At 35.1% G+C, this 17639-nt stretch overlaps 1 protein-coding gene across 1 annotated transcript in view; it reads right to left on the bottom strand.

Annotated features, from left to right (window-relative positions):
* LOC308621301 (titin) overlaps positions 1–17639 on the bottom strand; it is a 299757-nt gene that overhangs the window by 143532 nt on the left and 138586 nt on the right. The window contains exons 116-144 of the mRNA XM_081241746.1: positions 16125–16229; positions 15821–15901; positions 15594–15674; positions 15340–15423; positions 14995–15096; positions 14460–14576; positions 12594–12674; positions 12333–12401; positions 12016–12099; positions 11771–11854; positions 11402–11485; positions 11096–11179; positions 10235–10315; positions 9726–9932; positions 8729–8806; positions 8447–8521; positions 8148–8240; positions 7287–7364; positions 6917–7090; positions 6640–6723; positions 6371–6448; positions 5789–5872; positions 5445–5528; positions 4184–4267; positions 2994–3068; positions 2745–2828; positions 1876–1950; positions 1117–1209; positions 442–519 (exon numbers count right to left, since the gene is read on the bottom strand). Coding sequence (XP_081097872.1) covers positions 442–519; positions 1117–1209; positions 1876–1950; positions 2745–2828; positions 2994–3068; positions 4184–4267; positions 5445–5528; positions 5789–5872; positions 6371–6448; positions 6640–6723; positions 6917–7090; positions 7287–7364; positions 8148–8240; positions 8447–8521; positions 8729–8806; positions 9726–9932; positions 10235–10315; positions 11096–11179; positions 11402–11485; positions 11771–11854; positions 12016–12099; positions 12333–12401; positions 12594–12674; positions 14460–14576; positions 14995–15096; positions 15340–15423; positions 15594–15674; positions 15821–15901; positions 16125–16229 — 2661 coding nt within the window. The remainder of the gene's footprint in view (positions 1–441; positions 520–1116; positions 1210–1875; positions 1951–2744; positions 2829–2993; positions 3069–4183; positions 4268–5444; positions 5529–5788; positions 5873–6370; positions 6449–6639; positions 6724–6916; positions 7091–7286; positions 7365–8147; positions 8241–8446; positions 8522–8728; positions 8807–9725; positions 9933–10234; positions 10316–11095; positions 11180–11401; positions 11486–11770; positions 11855–12015; positions 12100–12332; positions 12402–12593; positions 12675–14459; positions 14577–14994; positions 15097–15339; positions 15424–15593; positions 15675–15820; positions 15902–16124; positions 16230–17639) is intronic.

Raw genomic sequence — 17639 nt, 5'->3', positions numbered from 1 at the left:
TAATTATTATCTAAGCATTAGAACAGATAACCCCCCTCCATAAAATAACACAGTAGACATTATTATAATAATTACACGAGAAAATTTGACTTATGTAATGGAATAAAATCTAGGAATGGAATGTTGGGAAGGATCCATTGTAATGTATATAAGTATAGAGAGATGTACTATTACCATTAAAATTCTCAGCTAAATAAGAATATTCTGGAATAATTCACACACACATGCACACACACATACACACACATATACTCATTCATTAATGTTCCAAAAAAGGCTAAAACAATCGAATGAATTATATTTGACAGGTTCTTAATCAATTTCATAAGTTTCCTATTTAAATGACTCTAAGAAAGTAATGAATGAAGATACTTTTGTTTTTTAAAAAGAAAATGAATGGGAATTTAAAGATATTGTCTTTAATAAAAGGATTTGTTATACCTTTAGCTGGTGGTGCCTCCACTTTCTTAGGAACAGGAGTAGGTGCTTCAGGTACTGCTTTCTTAACCACTTCAGGCACTTAAAAGATATTTCATGGACATTTTGAAAAATGACAGGCAATTAACAGGACAACAACCATATACCAAAAAAAACCCCAAACACAAAACATTGATTTATTTAAAAAATATATTAACAACCTAAATGGTAATTGCTTATATGAAGTATTGACTCTAAAGGTGAGAAAGATATTACTTGGAAATCCTATAAGCAAACATAATATCAACTATAACAAGACTGTCATAGTCTTTAGCAATGATAGCCTAACAATTATTTTAAAGAGCAAACACCATAGAAGTAGATTTTTCCCCACTTGAAGAAAAAAACTAAGGATTGAAAACTAGGAGAAAGTATTACAATAGCATCTGGCCAGAAAAACATTAAAGTGTCAATAGCATAAAATTCTCTCTCTCATTCTAACTGAATTGTACACGCAGTAGAAAAAGTTGGGTCAAGAAAAGGAACACAGAGTTTCAGGTGCCAGTTGTAATTAATCTTCAATTTATCATTGATATGATGTAAGAAAAGTATACTGGTGAACATCAGGTTTAGATGAATTCTGAGAAATATTCGGAACACCAGACATTTTAAATGTCCAACTCATAAAAGAAGCTGTACCTGTAGGTGGCGCCACCTCCTCAATCTCCTCTATGCGAGGTGGTTCCTCTGGGATCTCTTCTTCTGGAATAGGCTCTTCAGGCTCCTCAAACACTTTAAAAAGATGATTATTTTGTAAATTATTTTTATAATTCATTTGAATATTAGACTAAAATGATACATCTGAAAACTGAGGTTGTCTTATCAGCATAGTTAACTCAGCCTTCTAAATGCATGTGAAAACTCACTCATCCTTGAAAAAAGTCTTACTGCGTCTTCAAAATATGTTAGGCCCTTCACAGAATTTTAGAACTGGAAAGAACTTCAGAAAGAATTTAGTTTAAATTATTATTATTTTTAATGGAGGTGGATTTTTTTGAAGTCAAACATTCACTTAGGGGTAGAAGTCAGATTTCCTGCACCAGTTACTTAGGCTTAACTGGAACTCCTCCTGGAGAAGCTAATCCCACAACTGCCCACCAAGTCACCTGATGAAAAATTTCCCATGGCAAATACGGTTTCCCTTCAAAGATTCTCATTAAAGTAAAACAAACAAACAAATAAAACAAACAAGGAAACAAACAGCCTAAGCATGTAAGAAGAGAGATTCGATCGGTTTTAGTTTGCCTATCCAGTTTCTACTATGTAAAGAATAATTGCTTTTACAGTGTGAATACATTTATTTTCTGGAGTGAAATGTGCATTTACCTCCTGAAAATATTAGACAAAAATAAGACAATGATGCTTTTGAAAACGCTATTTTCTTAGAAAGTCATCTACCTTCAACTGGTGGAACTTCCTCTTCTTTAGGGACAATGATTCGTTTTTCTTCCACTTTCTTAGGCACCTCAGGAACTTAAAAGATATTGATTGTTTTAGGCGCTTAAAATGCAAGAACCAAGAGGAGTACATAAAGACCAAGTTCCCCATTTTTCAACACAAGACAGTTAACAGAATGCACATGCACCAGATGAAACATTGACATTTCATAGCATCAGTTAATGAGACAAAAATAAGAGGTTTGTGGTTTCAGATAAAGGGTCCATTAAAGAGACATTCTATCTTTTACTGCTGGAGCCTCTACTTTTTTTTAAAAATTAATTTATTTATTTTTGGCTGTGGCAAGTGGGGGCCACTCTTCATCGCGGTGCGCGGGCCTTTCACTGTCGCGGCCTCTCTTGTTGCGGAGCACAGGCTCCAGATGCACAGGCTCAGTAGTTGTGGCTCACGGGCCCAGTTGCTCCGTGGCATGTGGGATCTTCCCAGACCAGGGCTTGAACCCGTGTCCCCTGCATCGGCAGGCAGATTCTCAACCACTGCGCCACCAGGGAAGCCCCTGGACCCTCTACTTTTTTAGGGAGAGCAATGGATACTTCAGGGACTGGTTTCTTAGGTACTTCAGGCTCTTTAAAGATATACAAGTTTAGTATTTTTATTTTGTAGGAACAACATACATAGACAAATCAACATAAAATACACAAACACAAAGTGGAAGAACTGACACAGCACAAACACGGGTGCAGCAGAGTCCCAACTAATGACTATACACAGACCACACAATGCAAACGTCTATATGGAACATCCCTAAGTGAAGAGCATCACAGTTCAACATCGGGGAAGCAAACACACCCCTGTTGGGAGTGATGTACCTTTGGCAGGAGGAGCCACTGCTTTCTTAAGACCAGGAGGAGGCACCTTCTTTTCTGGTTCAGGCTTCTTAGGCACCACGGGCACTTTCAAGATATTATTTTATTTTGTAAGTTCATTTCACAAACACAGAGACAATGGACACCATGATAATGTAAGTTATGTTAACAAATACTGGGAAATGGGACATTTTGGCTTTTATAGGTGAAGAAAGAAACAGCAGTGTCTAATTCGCTTGGAAATAGCAGTACCTGTGGCAGGAGGAGCCTCCTCTTTCTTGGGAGTGATCACTTTCTTCTCTGGCACTTTCTTCTTAACCTCAGGCACTTTAAAGACATCATTCCATGATAAGAATTTATTGTAAGGGACAAAAAAGAGAGAACACAGGAAGTCCACAGAGAAAGACCAACATGCAACAGTTGCTCAGGGTAGGGACCTCATGCAAGTCAGGAGCCCAAGTGTGACGATATAATTAGGTTTTGTGGAGGAAGGGATCAGCAACCTATTTGAATACCAGAGGACAGATGCTGTCATTTCGTCCACTTAAATTTCACTAGAAATTAATTAAATCATTATCTAAAAAATATTTCTGAATTCCTGAAATCCAATAAAGGATCGGCTTTACTGTTTCACTGCTTATAAGACTATTTAACCTAGTGGAGAGGTCATGCTTATTTTAAGTAGTGATGTCATAAACTTTTGCAGAAAGTATTATTGAGCTTTAAGGCATAAATATATTATGTCCTGTACTATGAACTGATTGAATATGATAAATCTGGATACTATTCACTCAGTGATAGAGTACTTTTATATACCTTACTTTATTTTATCCTCACAATAATATCTGAGCCCACTAGAACTGACATTAGTATCCCCATTTTATAGGAGAGGAACTTTAGGCTCAGATCAGTTAAAGGACTTGCTCAGGCTAACACAGCAAGATACAAATTCAAGGCTAAAATCAAAACCTGCTGGGCTACCATTTGTATGTATGTATCAGAAGACATAAGCTATTATGCAATGCTTTCATAAATACATTACTCCTTCTTTTACCTTTTCATCCTGATGTTATAAAGGCACTTAATATACATGGTTGAAGGATGACATTTAGGAAGATTTGTTCATCATATTTTTCAGGTATTTTTTGTGTAGATAATTTAGCCTTGTAAAATATCTATATGAAAATTATTATGTTTAATAAAATTATAGGGAATTGGGTAGAAGTTTTGGGGCAGTTTTGGGACAATACTTCCTTCCATCTTTGCTCTTGAATACTGCTTTGCAGCCAATAAAAAGTGGATATCAGTGTTCCTGAACTTTTTTAGAAATTAATGTGACTAATCTAGTTTATAAACATACATTTTCCTAAATCCCAGTTCAGCTATAATTTTTCTGGTGAACGTATGGATGAAGAATGTGTATTCACTTTGGGGAGGTGTACCTTTGGGTGGTGGAGGTTCCACTTTTTTAGGAGCTGGAACAGGGACTTTCTTCTCTGGTACAGGTTTCTTTGGCACTTCAGGCACTTAAAAACATTCATTTTAAGACATTAAAAATCACATGTACAGCACTGTATATGTAACAAAAAGACACATAAGAATAAGGCCACAAACAACTAAATAACATTTCATATCATGAAATTTGAAAAGACATTCAGACGATTTACAATAAATAGACACACAAGACAGACAAAAAACAATAAGAGCACTCATGTCTGGAATGTTTTCTAAGATTTAGATGGTAGAAGACATAGAGAGTAAAGCAACATAGATAAAATTAGAGATGAACAAAAAGATGGAAAGGCAGAATTCAACACAAAAGAGGCCTGATGACTTCAAGAAGAACTGCTATACCTTGTGCAGGTACTGGCACCTTAGGTTTAATTTCTGGAAGAACTTCTTCAGGTACAAATTCTTCCTCCCCAGGAGGAATTTCCTCTTCTTCAGGAGCAACTTCCTCTTCCTCTGATAGAATTTCCTCTTCCTCTGGTGGAACTTCCTCTTCCTCTGGTGGAAATTCCTCTTCCTCTGGTGGAAATTCCTCTTCCTCAGGTGGAAATTCCTCTGCCTCAGGTGGAATTTCCTCTTCCGCTGGTGGAACTTCCTCTTCCTCAAGTAGAACTTCCTCTTCAAGAACAATTTCTTCTTCAAATACAACTTTCTCTTCCCGAAGTAGAGCTACAGGAACTGGAACTGGCTCACGTTTCTTTGGCACTTTAAAGATATTTGTTCAATTGGACAAGCATCACTTTTATGTACAATATTCAAAACAGTGGGACAACATGAAAAGCAAATATTCTGTGATCATAAAGCATCAACTGTCACCAACATAAGTAATTATAATTAGTGAGGCTGTATAATGCCAGTTAGTTTTCCTTTTTTGCCTTGGTTTTGTTCGTGATTAATGTACCTTTGGGTGATGGAGCTTCCACTTTTTTCGGAACAGGTGTTGGCTCCTTTTCTTCTGTGATGACCTTCTCGGGCACCACTGGCACTTTAAAGATATTATTTGTCTTTAAGAATGTGTTCTTTTACATGTCTTAGAGCAATAGACATAAAAAGGAATCATGAAATATCTGACTTTTATATTTCTAACAAGATAGACAATTGTTTAAAACATGTAATGTTATAAGGGAATTTGTATGTGAATATATGTAAATGTAAGGTTTTTTCCCATGGACTTTAAATGATGAAGTGACGTACCTTTTGCAGATGGAGCCTCTACTTTCTTAGGAGCAGGAACCAGCACCTTCTTCTCAGGCACAGGTTTCTTGGGCACTTCTGGCACTTTAAAGAAATGATTTAGAGAAACATTTTATACAACCTAAAATTTTGAGTCTAAGCGTAGTTTCAAAAAGATTAAGGTCATAAGAGTATGACCAAGTTACTTCAAGAAGCATTTTACCTTTAAAATAAAATCTTTTCTTTTCCATAAAGGAATACTAAAGCGTTGCATCCCCAAAGAGCACGTAATTGAACCATTTAATTTTTTACTCATATGCAAAGTTGAAATTTAAAAAATTTTATGACATTGCAAGTTCATGTACCTTTGGCAGGTGGAGCTTCCACCTTTTTAGGAACCGGTACTGGCACTTTCTCCTCTGGTACAGGTTTCTTGGGTACTTCAGGAACTTTAAAGATATCAAATAGGGTTAGTGTCAAATTTTTCACCCATAGAGAAGAATCTAGCAATTTTAGGCCTTATTGAAGCATCAAAGATATTCTAACAATTTCACTTTAAGAATGAAAATAATAATTATAACAGCCACAAAACAAAGGCCAGAAAATGCACAAAAATTAAGATTAAAAAACACTGAAAAAACATAGACTGATAAAGACAACACACAATGTCTGGTAAATGATGATTTTGTCCATTTTGGTATTACAGTTAGAATTTACTCTAAGAACTTTCCACTAAAGAGGAGGAACCAAGCATGAAGCACCAGCATGCTTTGATGGTAAAATTCAGAGATGAATACACAATAAACTGCTCCAGTAACCAGCTTGTCTGGGCATTAATATTGTTAATATCATCATGGGGAAAGAACTGATAAGGCTCACCAAGTTATACTATCAATACATGGGTAACTTATTACACTATTCCACTGATGGATTACAAAGAGATGTACCTTTAGCTGGTGGAGCCTTCTCTTTCTTAGGAATGGGCACAGGAACTTTCTCCTCTGGCTTCTTAGGAATCTCAGGCACTTTAAAGACATTGTTTATTGATAAGTTCTTACTACCAGTAACAACACATCCACACAAAGCATAGTTAACAAACAACAGGACAGTTTCAAAGAATAGACAGTAACACACACAAGGTTCTGAACTCAAGATAATTAGCTACTTATATGCAGATGAAGTCTTTTATATGCTCATGATAAGAGTGGTGGTGTACCTTTTGCTGGTGGGGCTTCCTTCTTTTTGGGAACAGGAACAGGTTTCTTCTCTTCTGGAACAGGTTTCTTGGGTACCTCAGGCACTTTAAAGATATTATGAAGAATTTTGGAAATGTTGCAGAAAAGATATAAAATGTGAAAAGCAACTACAGCATCTAAAAGTGTCTTTTTCTAAAATAAGCAGAATTGGTCATCAGTGCTAATAAACCCCAGAATCTGACCAAATTGGATACAAAAGATGCTGCTGCTTATCCCTTGGCAGGAGATACAATCTACCTTTGACGGGTACCACTGGTACCACTTCTTCAGTTATGAGCTCCTCTTCTTCTTCAGTTATGAGTTCTTCTTTTTCATGAATGTACTCTTCTTCTTCAAAATATTCCTCTACTTGGGTTACAGCTTCCTCTTCAAAGGCAATCTCTTCTGGTTGTCTTTTAGGTACTTCAGGCACTTTAAAGATATTATATTTACATTGGATATTTTCCAATTATTCAATAAGATTAAGACATGTTAGGAACATAGCCATTTGTAATAGAAGAAGGAATAGGCTTTATCTTTCCCACAGAAGAACTTTACACATAGAACTGAACATGAATTTCATACCAAAAGAGACAAACAACACATTAAAAAGAGTGAATATAGGTACCTCTAACAGGTGCTGCTACTTCTTTTTTAGGAACAGGTACTCTTTCTTCTGTGACAACCCTCTTGGGCTTCATGGGCTCTTAAAACATTAAGTATAAGGAAATTTTATTGTCAGAAACAGGGTACCCAGCGAATGCTTGCTTTATTGTATTTTAAGGAAATACAGTAATGCTGCAAGTGCCTCTCATATAAGAGATATGTGATTGTTCATTTATAAGAAACTTCAGATTCTCCATGGAAAGGATTCTGAACCTTACTGGAATAAAAACATACAAAAGTACTCAGGGAGGTCTGAGGTAGCAGAGACCAAGTGTGAAGTGATGTTTAGTGTTCGGGTATCTCTGCTTGTATGAAACATCCTTTACTGAAAAGCTAAATTTACTTCTGGATAAGTATACTTTTTGAAATTGCAGTGAAGTTACTTAATACTTAGTAAAAAGCAGGGAAAAATGGTTAGACATTGAGTTAGCTCTTTTTTTCAAACTTCAAAATGACTTTAGGATCAATAAACAGGTATTAAACTGTGGTGAATATTGTTATATCATCACATCAATTTAGATAAGTCAGGAATGTGCCAAATGGTCACTGATTTTAAATCCAAACATTCTATTTTATATGTATTGTAGCCATGCGTTAGGACACAGCCACTGTATAAGAAGCTATGGATATATTTTGAAATAACTTTTCCTTTTAAGATAACATTATCTTTTTATCCTGTATTTACAGATTTTTACATCCAACATCCACCTAACGATTAATATAAAAGACACAAAACAGTGAAGAAAAAAAAAAAGCAAAACACAGCTGCTTTAGTTTTAAAAGAGACATTATAAAAGACCACAATCGAGGAAGGAAATTATACCTTTATCAGCTGGTTCAGTCACTTGCTCTTTTTCACGTTTGGTAATTGAAATGTGTATTTTTTCCTCAACAACTTTCTTTGCTTCTTCAGGCACTTTAAAGATATTAATTATTAAAGACCATTAAAACCAACCACACGAACATCATGTAAATAAAAATACATGAAACGCCAAGAAATGTAAGAATCAGCACCAAACAATATATTCAGTAAAGACAAAGAACATCAGACAAGGTAGTAAGACACGTTTATAGAACATAAGTAAAAAAGATGTTTTTGGTAGTTATTACGCTGCCATGTACCTTTGGGTGGTGGAGGTTTGAGTTTCTTAGGAATGGGAACTGGTACTTTTTCTTCAGGAACCACTTTCTTCGGCACTTTAAAACATCAATATTAACAGATTTAAAAACCTGAACCAAATTTCTTAAGAGTAGTAAGAAGAAAAAAATAAGAAATATGATGTACAACATAATGACCCCAAACACACACACGATTCGTACACTGCCACTTCAACATGGATTTATAGTTGGACAGACGTGTAGGCACCACAGGTCTCATGATTGATAATATTTTTCTCACTCTACCTTTAGCTGGTGGGATCTTTGGTTTTGTGGGAACCGGTTCTTCCTGGACAGGCTTTACTGGGATGGGCTTCTCAGGTTCTTTAAAAATATATACAGGGTATTTAATGTTAGACATTTTTGTTAGAATATAAAAAAATGATATTTCTTCAATGGATACGAAGAACTAAAATAACATATCTTATCTACAGCATAGACATAGCCTCTAGAGGTGAGTGAGAATCAGAGATCCAAGTAGAATAAGGTATAAAAGACCTAAAAAAGTTTTTATTGCTATTTGGTCCTTGCTATTTACTTCAGTTAGGTAATTGTGACTCCCTTTTACATATTATATTATCATTTCACTTCAGGTAGACAAAATCATGGTTAAACTCCTCCCCATATGATATTGTTTTTTAATTCTATTTGTAAAACTACATAGAACATTCTCAAAGTTAGGCGGTGAAACATCAAAAATAGAATAAGTGAAATAATATTGCTTCATTTTGAAATTCCAATAGAAACTTATTCCTACAGATTTGATCTTCACAAAGATAAAACACAATGGCTTGTGTTGGCTTTCTCTGTGTTTACTTTTGAAGCAGTCTTTGTGAAGTTTTGATGATGGGAACCCCGAGGGTAGGGTGTTTTCTCAATAGCCTATTATGTTTGATAATAACAAGCTTCAGGATGAGATATATTGAGAAATTTTGGGTCATGTATTAGAATGATCAAGGGCGCTTGAAGATAGACTCTTGACCTTTTGGAGAAAGAAACATAATGACATTTTCTTATAAGCAAAAAGGAGAGGAAATAGATTATGCCCAGAACCAAACACTAACAGTAACTTTACGATTTATAGAGATTTTTTTTCCTAGAAGTTATCCAAGAAAAATAAATTCTGAATTTGCCAAGCAAAACAAAGTTCTTTCCAAATTTCTTTGGGCATTCAAAATTTTATCCTGTTCTATGGATTTTGCTCACATTTAATGTGGTTCCAGGTTTGCAGTTCTGCTCATACCTGTGACATATTCTTCATGTTCTTTATACTCTTCATAATGTTCGAACTCATGTTCCTCATACTCTTCATATTGATCATATTCTTCTGTTGGTTCATACTCCTCAAATTCTTTATAATCATATTCTTCATATTCCTCTTCCCATGGTGTTGAAACAGTTTCTTCTTCCTGGGTGTAAGCCCGTTCTTTCTCTGCTGTTACAGTTACTTCTGGAATAATATTGACAACAGGTGCATTTTACTTGAAGCCCATTTAGGGACCATAGTGACAATGTGCTGTGATCTCATTCCTTTGTGATGGTCTCATGCACTGGTTATGGGAGACCCTGACTGTCCTTTGTTGGCCAAGGTATTACAGAGTGTACATTTGCTATTTATAACTTCAAATGTTAGATTCCCTGCCTTTAGGCAACAATAAGCCAATAAAGAATGAGAGTCAAATTAGAAACTAACAGGCAAAGAGCTGTGTAGGTTCATGCTTCATTTTATTATTTAGTCAAAGCACAATATACCTTTAGCTGCTGGAGGTTCTCTTTTTGGAACTTCAATGGATACCTTTTGTTCTTTAACAGCTCCTTTCCTGAGTTCAGTCACTTTAAAAAGAGTAATTATTAAAAGTGAATTGCAAGATTCAGAATAACGTGTTAAGAGAACTTGTGTATGCACAATCCAAGGACAAAGAGGACAAAGATGACCATAACCATGCTCATTGTTTAAAGTTTTCATTTAAGTGGTAAGAAAAATCAATAGACTTGGAAATAAACATGTTCTAATATATATATATATATATATATATATATATATACTTTTTTCTAAGCTACTTAATACTTAAAAGACATTGAATAACTTTAAGAAATCAAGTAATATTTATAAAAGAAAAAAAGACAACTAGACAGTATAAACAATGACTATCAAACAAGCATTAGACAGAAGGTTGCATCACATGAATAGTTTCTTCACTTTAATTCTAAGGTGTTTTCATAAGCTCTACTGGCACAATGTAGAAAATTGAGGGTTTAAAAAATTTTAATTTCATCAAAGGTTGCCACACAAAACAAGCATTTCTGCAAAGGAGTTTAGTTATAGACAAAGACACATTAGAAGATAAATACGTTTTAAGGGAAAGTATCTACATGTTTGTATGGAGTTTCACTTTTGTTTTTGTTTTTTTTTTTGAGAAGAAGAGACAATATTTTCTGGTATCAGAAATATTTAGTTTTGAGATGATATGGAATAGCATATGCATATTACTTACTTTGTATACATATTTAAATTATTTTCTCTAAGGATCCCAATTTCACTAGATTAGTTATACCTATAAGCTTATTTTGATACCTGAAAGCTTATTTTGATTTTTGGAAAAGTTGGTATACCTTTTACTGGTGGCTCCTCCTCTTTTCTAGGCTTGAGTTTTGGAACTTTTTCTTCTGGAACAGCTCTCTTGGGTTCCTCAGGCACTTTAAAGACAGATTTCACTTTAAAGAACTGTTTTCCTCATTCAAACAACAAAAAGGTAGTTGTATAGCAGTAACTCAAACATAAAAGACTTGGTATTTTCACAATTTCAAACATAAAACAACTATAACAATGACAACAAAAAACCAACACCCATAACTAGTGTAGTTGGTAAAGAGAATAGGGTAGGTACATTATTCTGTGTATTGAAAGGCCCCATGTACCTCTTGGTCTTGGAGGCTTCACTTTTTTAGTTACAGCAACGTGAACTTTTTCTTCCTGGGCAATTTGCATGTGCCTCTCAGTCACTTGAAAGATAATTTTAGTATTATGGAGTTATATTACTTAAAGTGGAATTTTAAAAAATGTATTAGCCAGAAAGTATTGTGATTTTAGAGTATAACAATTTTACAAGGTACACACAAATGAACTTCACAACAAGTAATAGTCCACCATAGACAAGGCAATAATATATCCTTGCGGCCAACATACACCAATAACCTCCATACAGAAGGGGTGACCCAAGGACAGCAGTGAGAGGATGAGAAAGACAAGACATGTTTCTAGTTGTTGTGCTGGGGGGTTTTGTTTACCTTTGGTGGGAGGAGGTTCTTCTATCTTAGCCACTTTGGGGGGAGCCCTTTTTTCAGGAACTGGTTTCTTTGGCTCTTCTGGCACTTAAAAGACATTGCACAACACGGTCAGACATACAAATGTGAAAAACACTAAACATAGCCACACTTATTTTCTTGTTGATGTCATAAAAATTTGAAGAATGTATCAATTTAAGATTCAAAAAGACAGGCATTATTCAAGAATAAAGGAAAGCCCAATATACCTTTGGCTGGTGGCACCTTTTCCTTTTTGGGAACTGCAGCAGGAATTTTCTTTTCTGGCACAATTTTCTTAGGTACTTCAGGAACTTTAGAAATATTAGGTTTAAGAATATTAGTTTGCATTACAGGAGAAGTGTAATGTTGGGGCAAAGAACTCACTTTATGAAAAGATCACACATTTACACAAACATTAATGTCTATAGTCAGTAAAAATGTTTACACATATATGCTGACAAAACTGAGGCAGTTATTCAAACTAAAGGCATTAGTATAGCTATTAAGACAAATCGTATCCCATTTCTTCGAGAGAGAATTGTACCTTTAGCTGGTGGAGGCTCCTCTATTTTAGCAAGAGTTTTCGGTTTTGGTACAATTTTCTTCTCAGGCACTTGAAAAGATTATAAAATACATTTGTGGAAATGTCCAGATTTCTTTTTAATAAAAATTTAAGGAATATTTTTATTACACATGATATTTATCAACATTTTCAATACAGACAAAAAATTAACTACAAGAGGACATTAAGAATGGGACAAGCCAAACACATATGGGGCTAGAATTAATCTAAGAGTTGGTCTACCTTCGGCTGGTTCAGCGTCCACTTTCTCAGAAATAAAGTGCAGCTCTTCTTCTACAACATATTCCTCAGGCTCTTCCATCACTTTAAAGATATCAATTTCAAAGAAGATAGGTTGTAGTGTTTTTCATGTTTAATTTTAGCTGTACTTTATTATGTCAAAAAGTAAGTAAAATAGTAAAAGTTTAACACTTTCCAACTCCCTGATTGTTCTCATTTAAAATACCCAAAGAAGAAGATTTTAATCAAAGCATATGCCTTAATAAAGAGCATAGAAAATAAGTTTCAGTAATTTAATTTTAAGTATAACATAAAGATAACAGTGCTTGTATTCACAGGAAGAACAGGACAAGTGCAAGACGTAAAAACAATCCTAGCGGCTAAGTTAACAAGAACACAGGAATTTGAAGACAAGTTTCAAAAATATACTTGAGGAATCATAAGTAGGTCCATAAGAAAGAAAAAACCTGTATTACATACGAAAAACCTACTGAGGACTTGGAAACAAGACTTTTCCCCCAGGTTTTGCGAGAGTAGCTATGGTGGACAAGGAAAGAGCCTTCCTATGATTTTTGAGTCTATGTGTATAAGATTAATTATAGAATACAAAGATCTAGTTACAAACACTAGGAGTAAACTTAACAGGCTACCCATCTTTTCCCTAAATCTTTGGGCTTAATGGAAACATAAGAATATCATAAAATGTCTTTCCTTTTAATCAGAGTCTATAGTACTAAAAGAAATTTATAATGTATAAAAAACTGAAATTATATTCATGCAATGAGAACTTTCCTTGTGTACATGTTATGGTTTCCCAAACATTTCTAGAAGGGACAGGACCCTCTTTGAATCCATCAGATTCCTGACTTATGCGCATCTTGGCCTTTCCCAGGAAGCACAACAGAACTGGTGGGCTTCCTCTAGGGAGTCAAGTCTTGCTCTGTTCTAAGCCATTCCATTAAGACTGCACATCTGGATTTCACATGGACTTTTCTTCCAAGTGGAGAAGAGGTAGGGCCCCTTTTATTAGCCAGAGATACACTCAAGGGCATCTGCCTGTACAATTCTATTCATCTTTTCATTGGGAAGACAGTTAATTTACTGAGAAACTTATGGATTAATCTTTAAAGCAGAGCTACATTAAAACTTTCTTATTAAAGTTCTTTCAGATATATAGCTTCAGCCAGAATGCTGAACTTCAGCAGTAAACCTAGGGGTGTCTTAATTCATTTAAAGGGTATCCCAACATTGAAATAAAGCTCGTTGTTCAATCCTAAGCTATAGAGAACTAGCTTTATAGGTATGTGAACATCTGAATAACAAATTGATCTAATGAAAGATATTGCACGACTGTTTTCTCCATACATGGAATATTGGAAAGCCCTATGTGTTGAGTGCTTCACTCTCAAACCTGGCCTTGACTTCTGGAATGTAATAATGTATATAATTTCTTATTCATTTAAAATCTGTGAGTCAGGACACATTAGTGAGTTGTGCTATCAACACTGCTATTTGTTACCCATGTTTTAGACATTAGACTACCAAGGTGAAGATTATGGCAGTCCACCATACTGAAACCAAGTCCCATCTACTGAAAGGATAAATGTGTATGGAGATACTTGCACCATTAGTTACCTATAAATATGAAGACTTGTTTCCTACAGAGCCAAGTTAGAGGGAATGGACAAGGAATACTTTGGATGTTTAATTAATGCTCCTGAGTCTTGTGTTTTGATCAAAAGATACATCAAATAAGACAAGTAGACGTTCCCTGAATTTGTGTCACTTTCATTAATCTGATAAATAATCTGTGAAGGAAAACAGCTTATCAAGATGCCAGCTCACCACTAGCTTATCTGCATTATTTACCTTCATATTCTGTAACCTCCACTTCCTCCTCCTCCTCCTCTCTTTCCTCTTCTCTATAAACTGAAACATATATTCTTTCCTCTTCTTCTGAATAACTCCATTCCTCCTCTGTGGATACTTTAAAAGATAAGATTTACTTTAAATTCAGCCTGAGCAGCCCATTGAAGTACTGATTATAACCATGAGTTCCCTATAGATGGGTAATGTTCTTCTTCTGCTTAGGGGGTGGTTTCACAGTGCTTCTTCATTACAAGAAGGAGAGAGCTGAGTTCAGATGAGGGGACAGTACAGCGCAAGACTGAGAAGAATATTCAGATTATGCCCAAATGAGGCCACTTTCACAGTTACCACATGTTCAGCACCCCACTCACCCTCTTAGAATGACTCAGGACCAATGCAGACACAAAACATTCAGTCTCAGAGGCTACAACAGACACTGATAAGAACAACTTCTAAAGTAAACTATGTGGTAAGAAGAAAAGACTTGGAGGAAACACACGCAAACTCATTTCTCCCCTCACTTCTGATTATATACCTTCGTGCCGCATGACCTCCACTCTTTGAGGAACTGCAACGGATGGTTTTTCTTCACCAACAAATCTTTTTTCCTCTACGACAGTTTTCTTAGAAACTTCAGCTTTAAGAAAGGATTAAAGTTGAAGCTTAGAAACCAAGAACCTTAACAATTTTCTCTCCCTGAAGTTTGGGGAAGATTTGCACAGTACACCACTTTCACTAGCAAATTACATAACGTATCACGAGTATATACACACAAAAATTCTATCCAAGAGAGACAAAGGGTCAGTACAAGAAGACACCAGATAGGAGAAAGAATCCACCAGCTAAAAGATTTTTGTCAGAGGCTTGAGACAAATCCTACCTCGGGGAGGAGGGGCTTTCTTAGCAGCAGGAACTGGCACGGGAACTTTCTCCTCAGGGACAGGTTTCTTAGGCAGAGCGGGCACTTTAAAAACATTGTGTGCTTTTAGAACTTCAGTGTTATCTCATTGAAGACCATCACAAAACACAGACACACACTCACGATGCACATATACCACAAGACTAACAAAATCATTGTTTGCCTAGGAACATAATATTATAAAGACGGTTCTTGGAAAGATGGAGAGACAATACCTTTTGGTGGTGGAACTTCTTCCTCTTTCCAAGGAACAGGTCTTTTTTCTTCAGGAACTTTCTTCTTTGGTATTTCTGGCACTTAAAGGATAGTATTTGATTTAAAAATACTCAGAAAGGCAAAGTAAATGAGCAACATAGAACTTGCAGGCCCATTAAAGAAGATATGCAATTAAAGAAGCTTGAAGGGAAGACAAGGTTATTTTGTGGAAATGGGATGAAGTTACCTGCTGGTGGTGGAGATTCCTCCCTTTCAGTGACGATGGTTATTTTTTCTTCTGCGACAACCCTCTTCTGTACTTCAGGAACTTGAAAAGACATTAATTTTTAGAGTTAACTTTATATTTTCCAAAGTAGTTAATGGACAGATATTTTGTAAGAAAGTAGGCAGGTGGACAGACACTTTTGTTGAATTCTTACACCATAAAACATTCATTTTGAGTGAAACAAACTAACTTAGATAATTAATCACAAAAATGTTTTATACTCAAGACCTAAAAATGGGCTTCCTTACTAAACAAGTCATTGTACCTTTAGCTGGTGGAGCTTCCTTTTTCTTTGCAACAGGAACAGAAATCTTTTCTTCAGGGACAGGTATCTTTTCTTCAGGGACAGGTTTCCTGAGCACCTCTGGGACTTAAAGTTTTTAAAATAGAACGTTAGTTCAGCCATATGTCACTTTTATGAATGGATATAGGCACACACACACAAATCTTTAAGTAGTTTACTAATGTTATAGGTTTTCTATGCATCGGCAAAATAATGCACAAAATTATAGTTTTCTAAAGGTCACATGTGGTAAATGTCCCAAGTAATGTTACAGAGGCATTTAGGAGATTAAAAACGAATTATATACACAGAAGGATGTGCACAGAATTCATTCTTTCTTTATATATTGGTATGCTTTTGATAAAAACAAATTAGTCCAACATTGTAAAGCAATTATACTCCAATAAAAATACCAAATTACTCAGTAATTATATAAACAATATAGAGTGTGGATATAGTATATAGAAAAATCCCTTTACTCTTTGTATTGAGAAATGGAATCCATAATAACAATGGGTATACTTTATCTAAGACTATCTTAGACTAAGATGTCATTAGAATGGTTTCATCTATATCATTATTATTATTTTTCTATTTCTCTTCTGAATGTTTTTTCTTTTTTGGTGCACCTGTAGCATCTATAAAACTCAGGAAACACTCTTTAGCTAGGGTAGCCCTCTCAGTATGACATCTGTGTGTCAGTGACTTTGGGGAGTTCTGTGTGCAAAGTTTTGTGGGTATGTATATATGTGCTTTTCTCTAAAAGGCTCCATAGTTTTCAATAGGGTCTATGACCCAAAGAAGGTTTACAATGGGTTTAATTTACCTATTTTAAGTGTTGATGATGTTGAATTTTTAAGTGGCTGGTGTAGTTCTAACAGCATGCATTATCAGTAGTAATTTTTTCCATTTTAAATAAGATACTGGCAATTTTTTTGAACATCTGCACCTCTACACTTGCATTTGCAATATCTTGATGTAGTTATACAGATACACATTCATACATGTATATATTATGTTATGTATACATGGGATGCTTATACATACATGTTACTAAGTGTATTTATTTTCATGTATAAATGAGACATGCCTCTGAGTCTCCTCCAGGAGTGACCAAGAGGCTTTGGTATTAGTACTGGTTTTAGTAATATAACCTTTTTATTATAATCATATTTTATTTTCATATAATCATTATATTTTAATGATTAGATAATCAGAAATCATTCTTAAAAATCATTTGGTTAAAAAAAAGACCCTAAAGAAATAAAAACTCTGATTTGAAAAGATACATGCACCACAGTGTTTATAGCAGCATTATTTACAATTGCCAAGATATAGAAGCAACCTAAGTGTCCATCAACAGACGAATGGATAAAGAAGATGTGGTATATATTTACAATGGAATACTACTCAGCCATGAAGAAGAATGAAGTGCTGCCATTTGCAAATACATGGATGGACTTGGAGGGTATTAGGCTAAGTGAAATAAGTCAGAGA

The sequence above is a fragment of the Mesoplodon bidens genome, assembly GCF_964165515.1.
Source record: "Mesoplodon bidens genome assembly, chromosome: 8".
NCBI lineage: Eukaryota > Metazoa > Chordata > Mammalia > Artiodactyla > Ziphiidae > Mesoplodon > Mesoplodon bidens.
The sequence above is the reverse complement of the archived record's forward strand: the minus strand, read 5'-3'. Positions and strand labels throughout refer to the sequence as shown.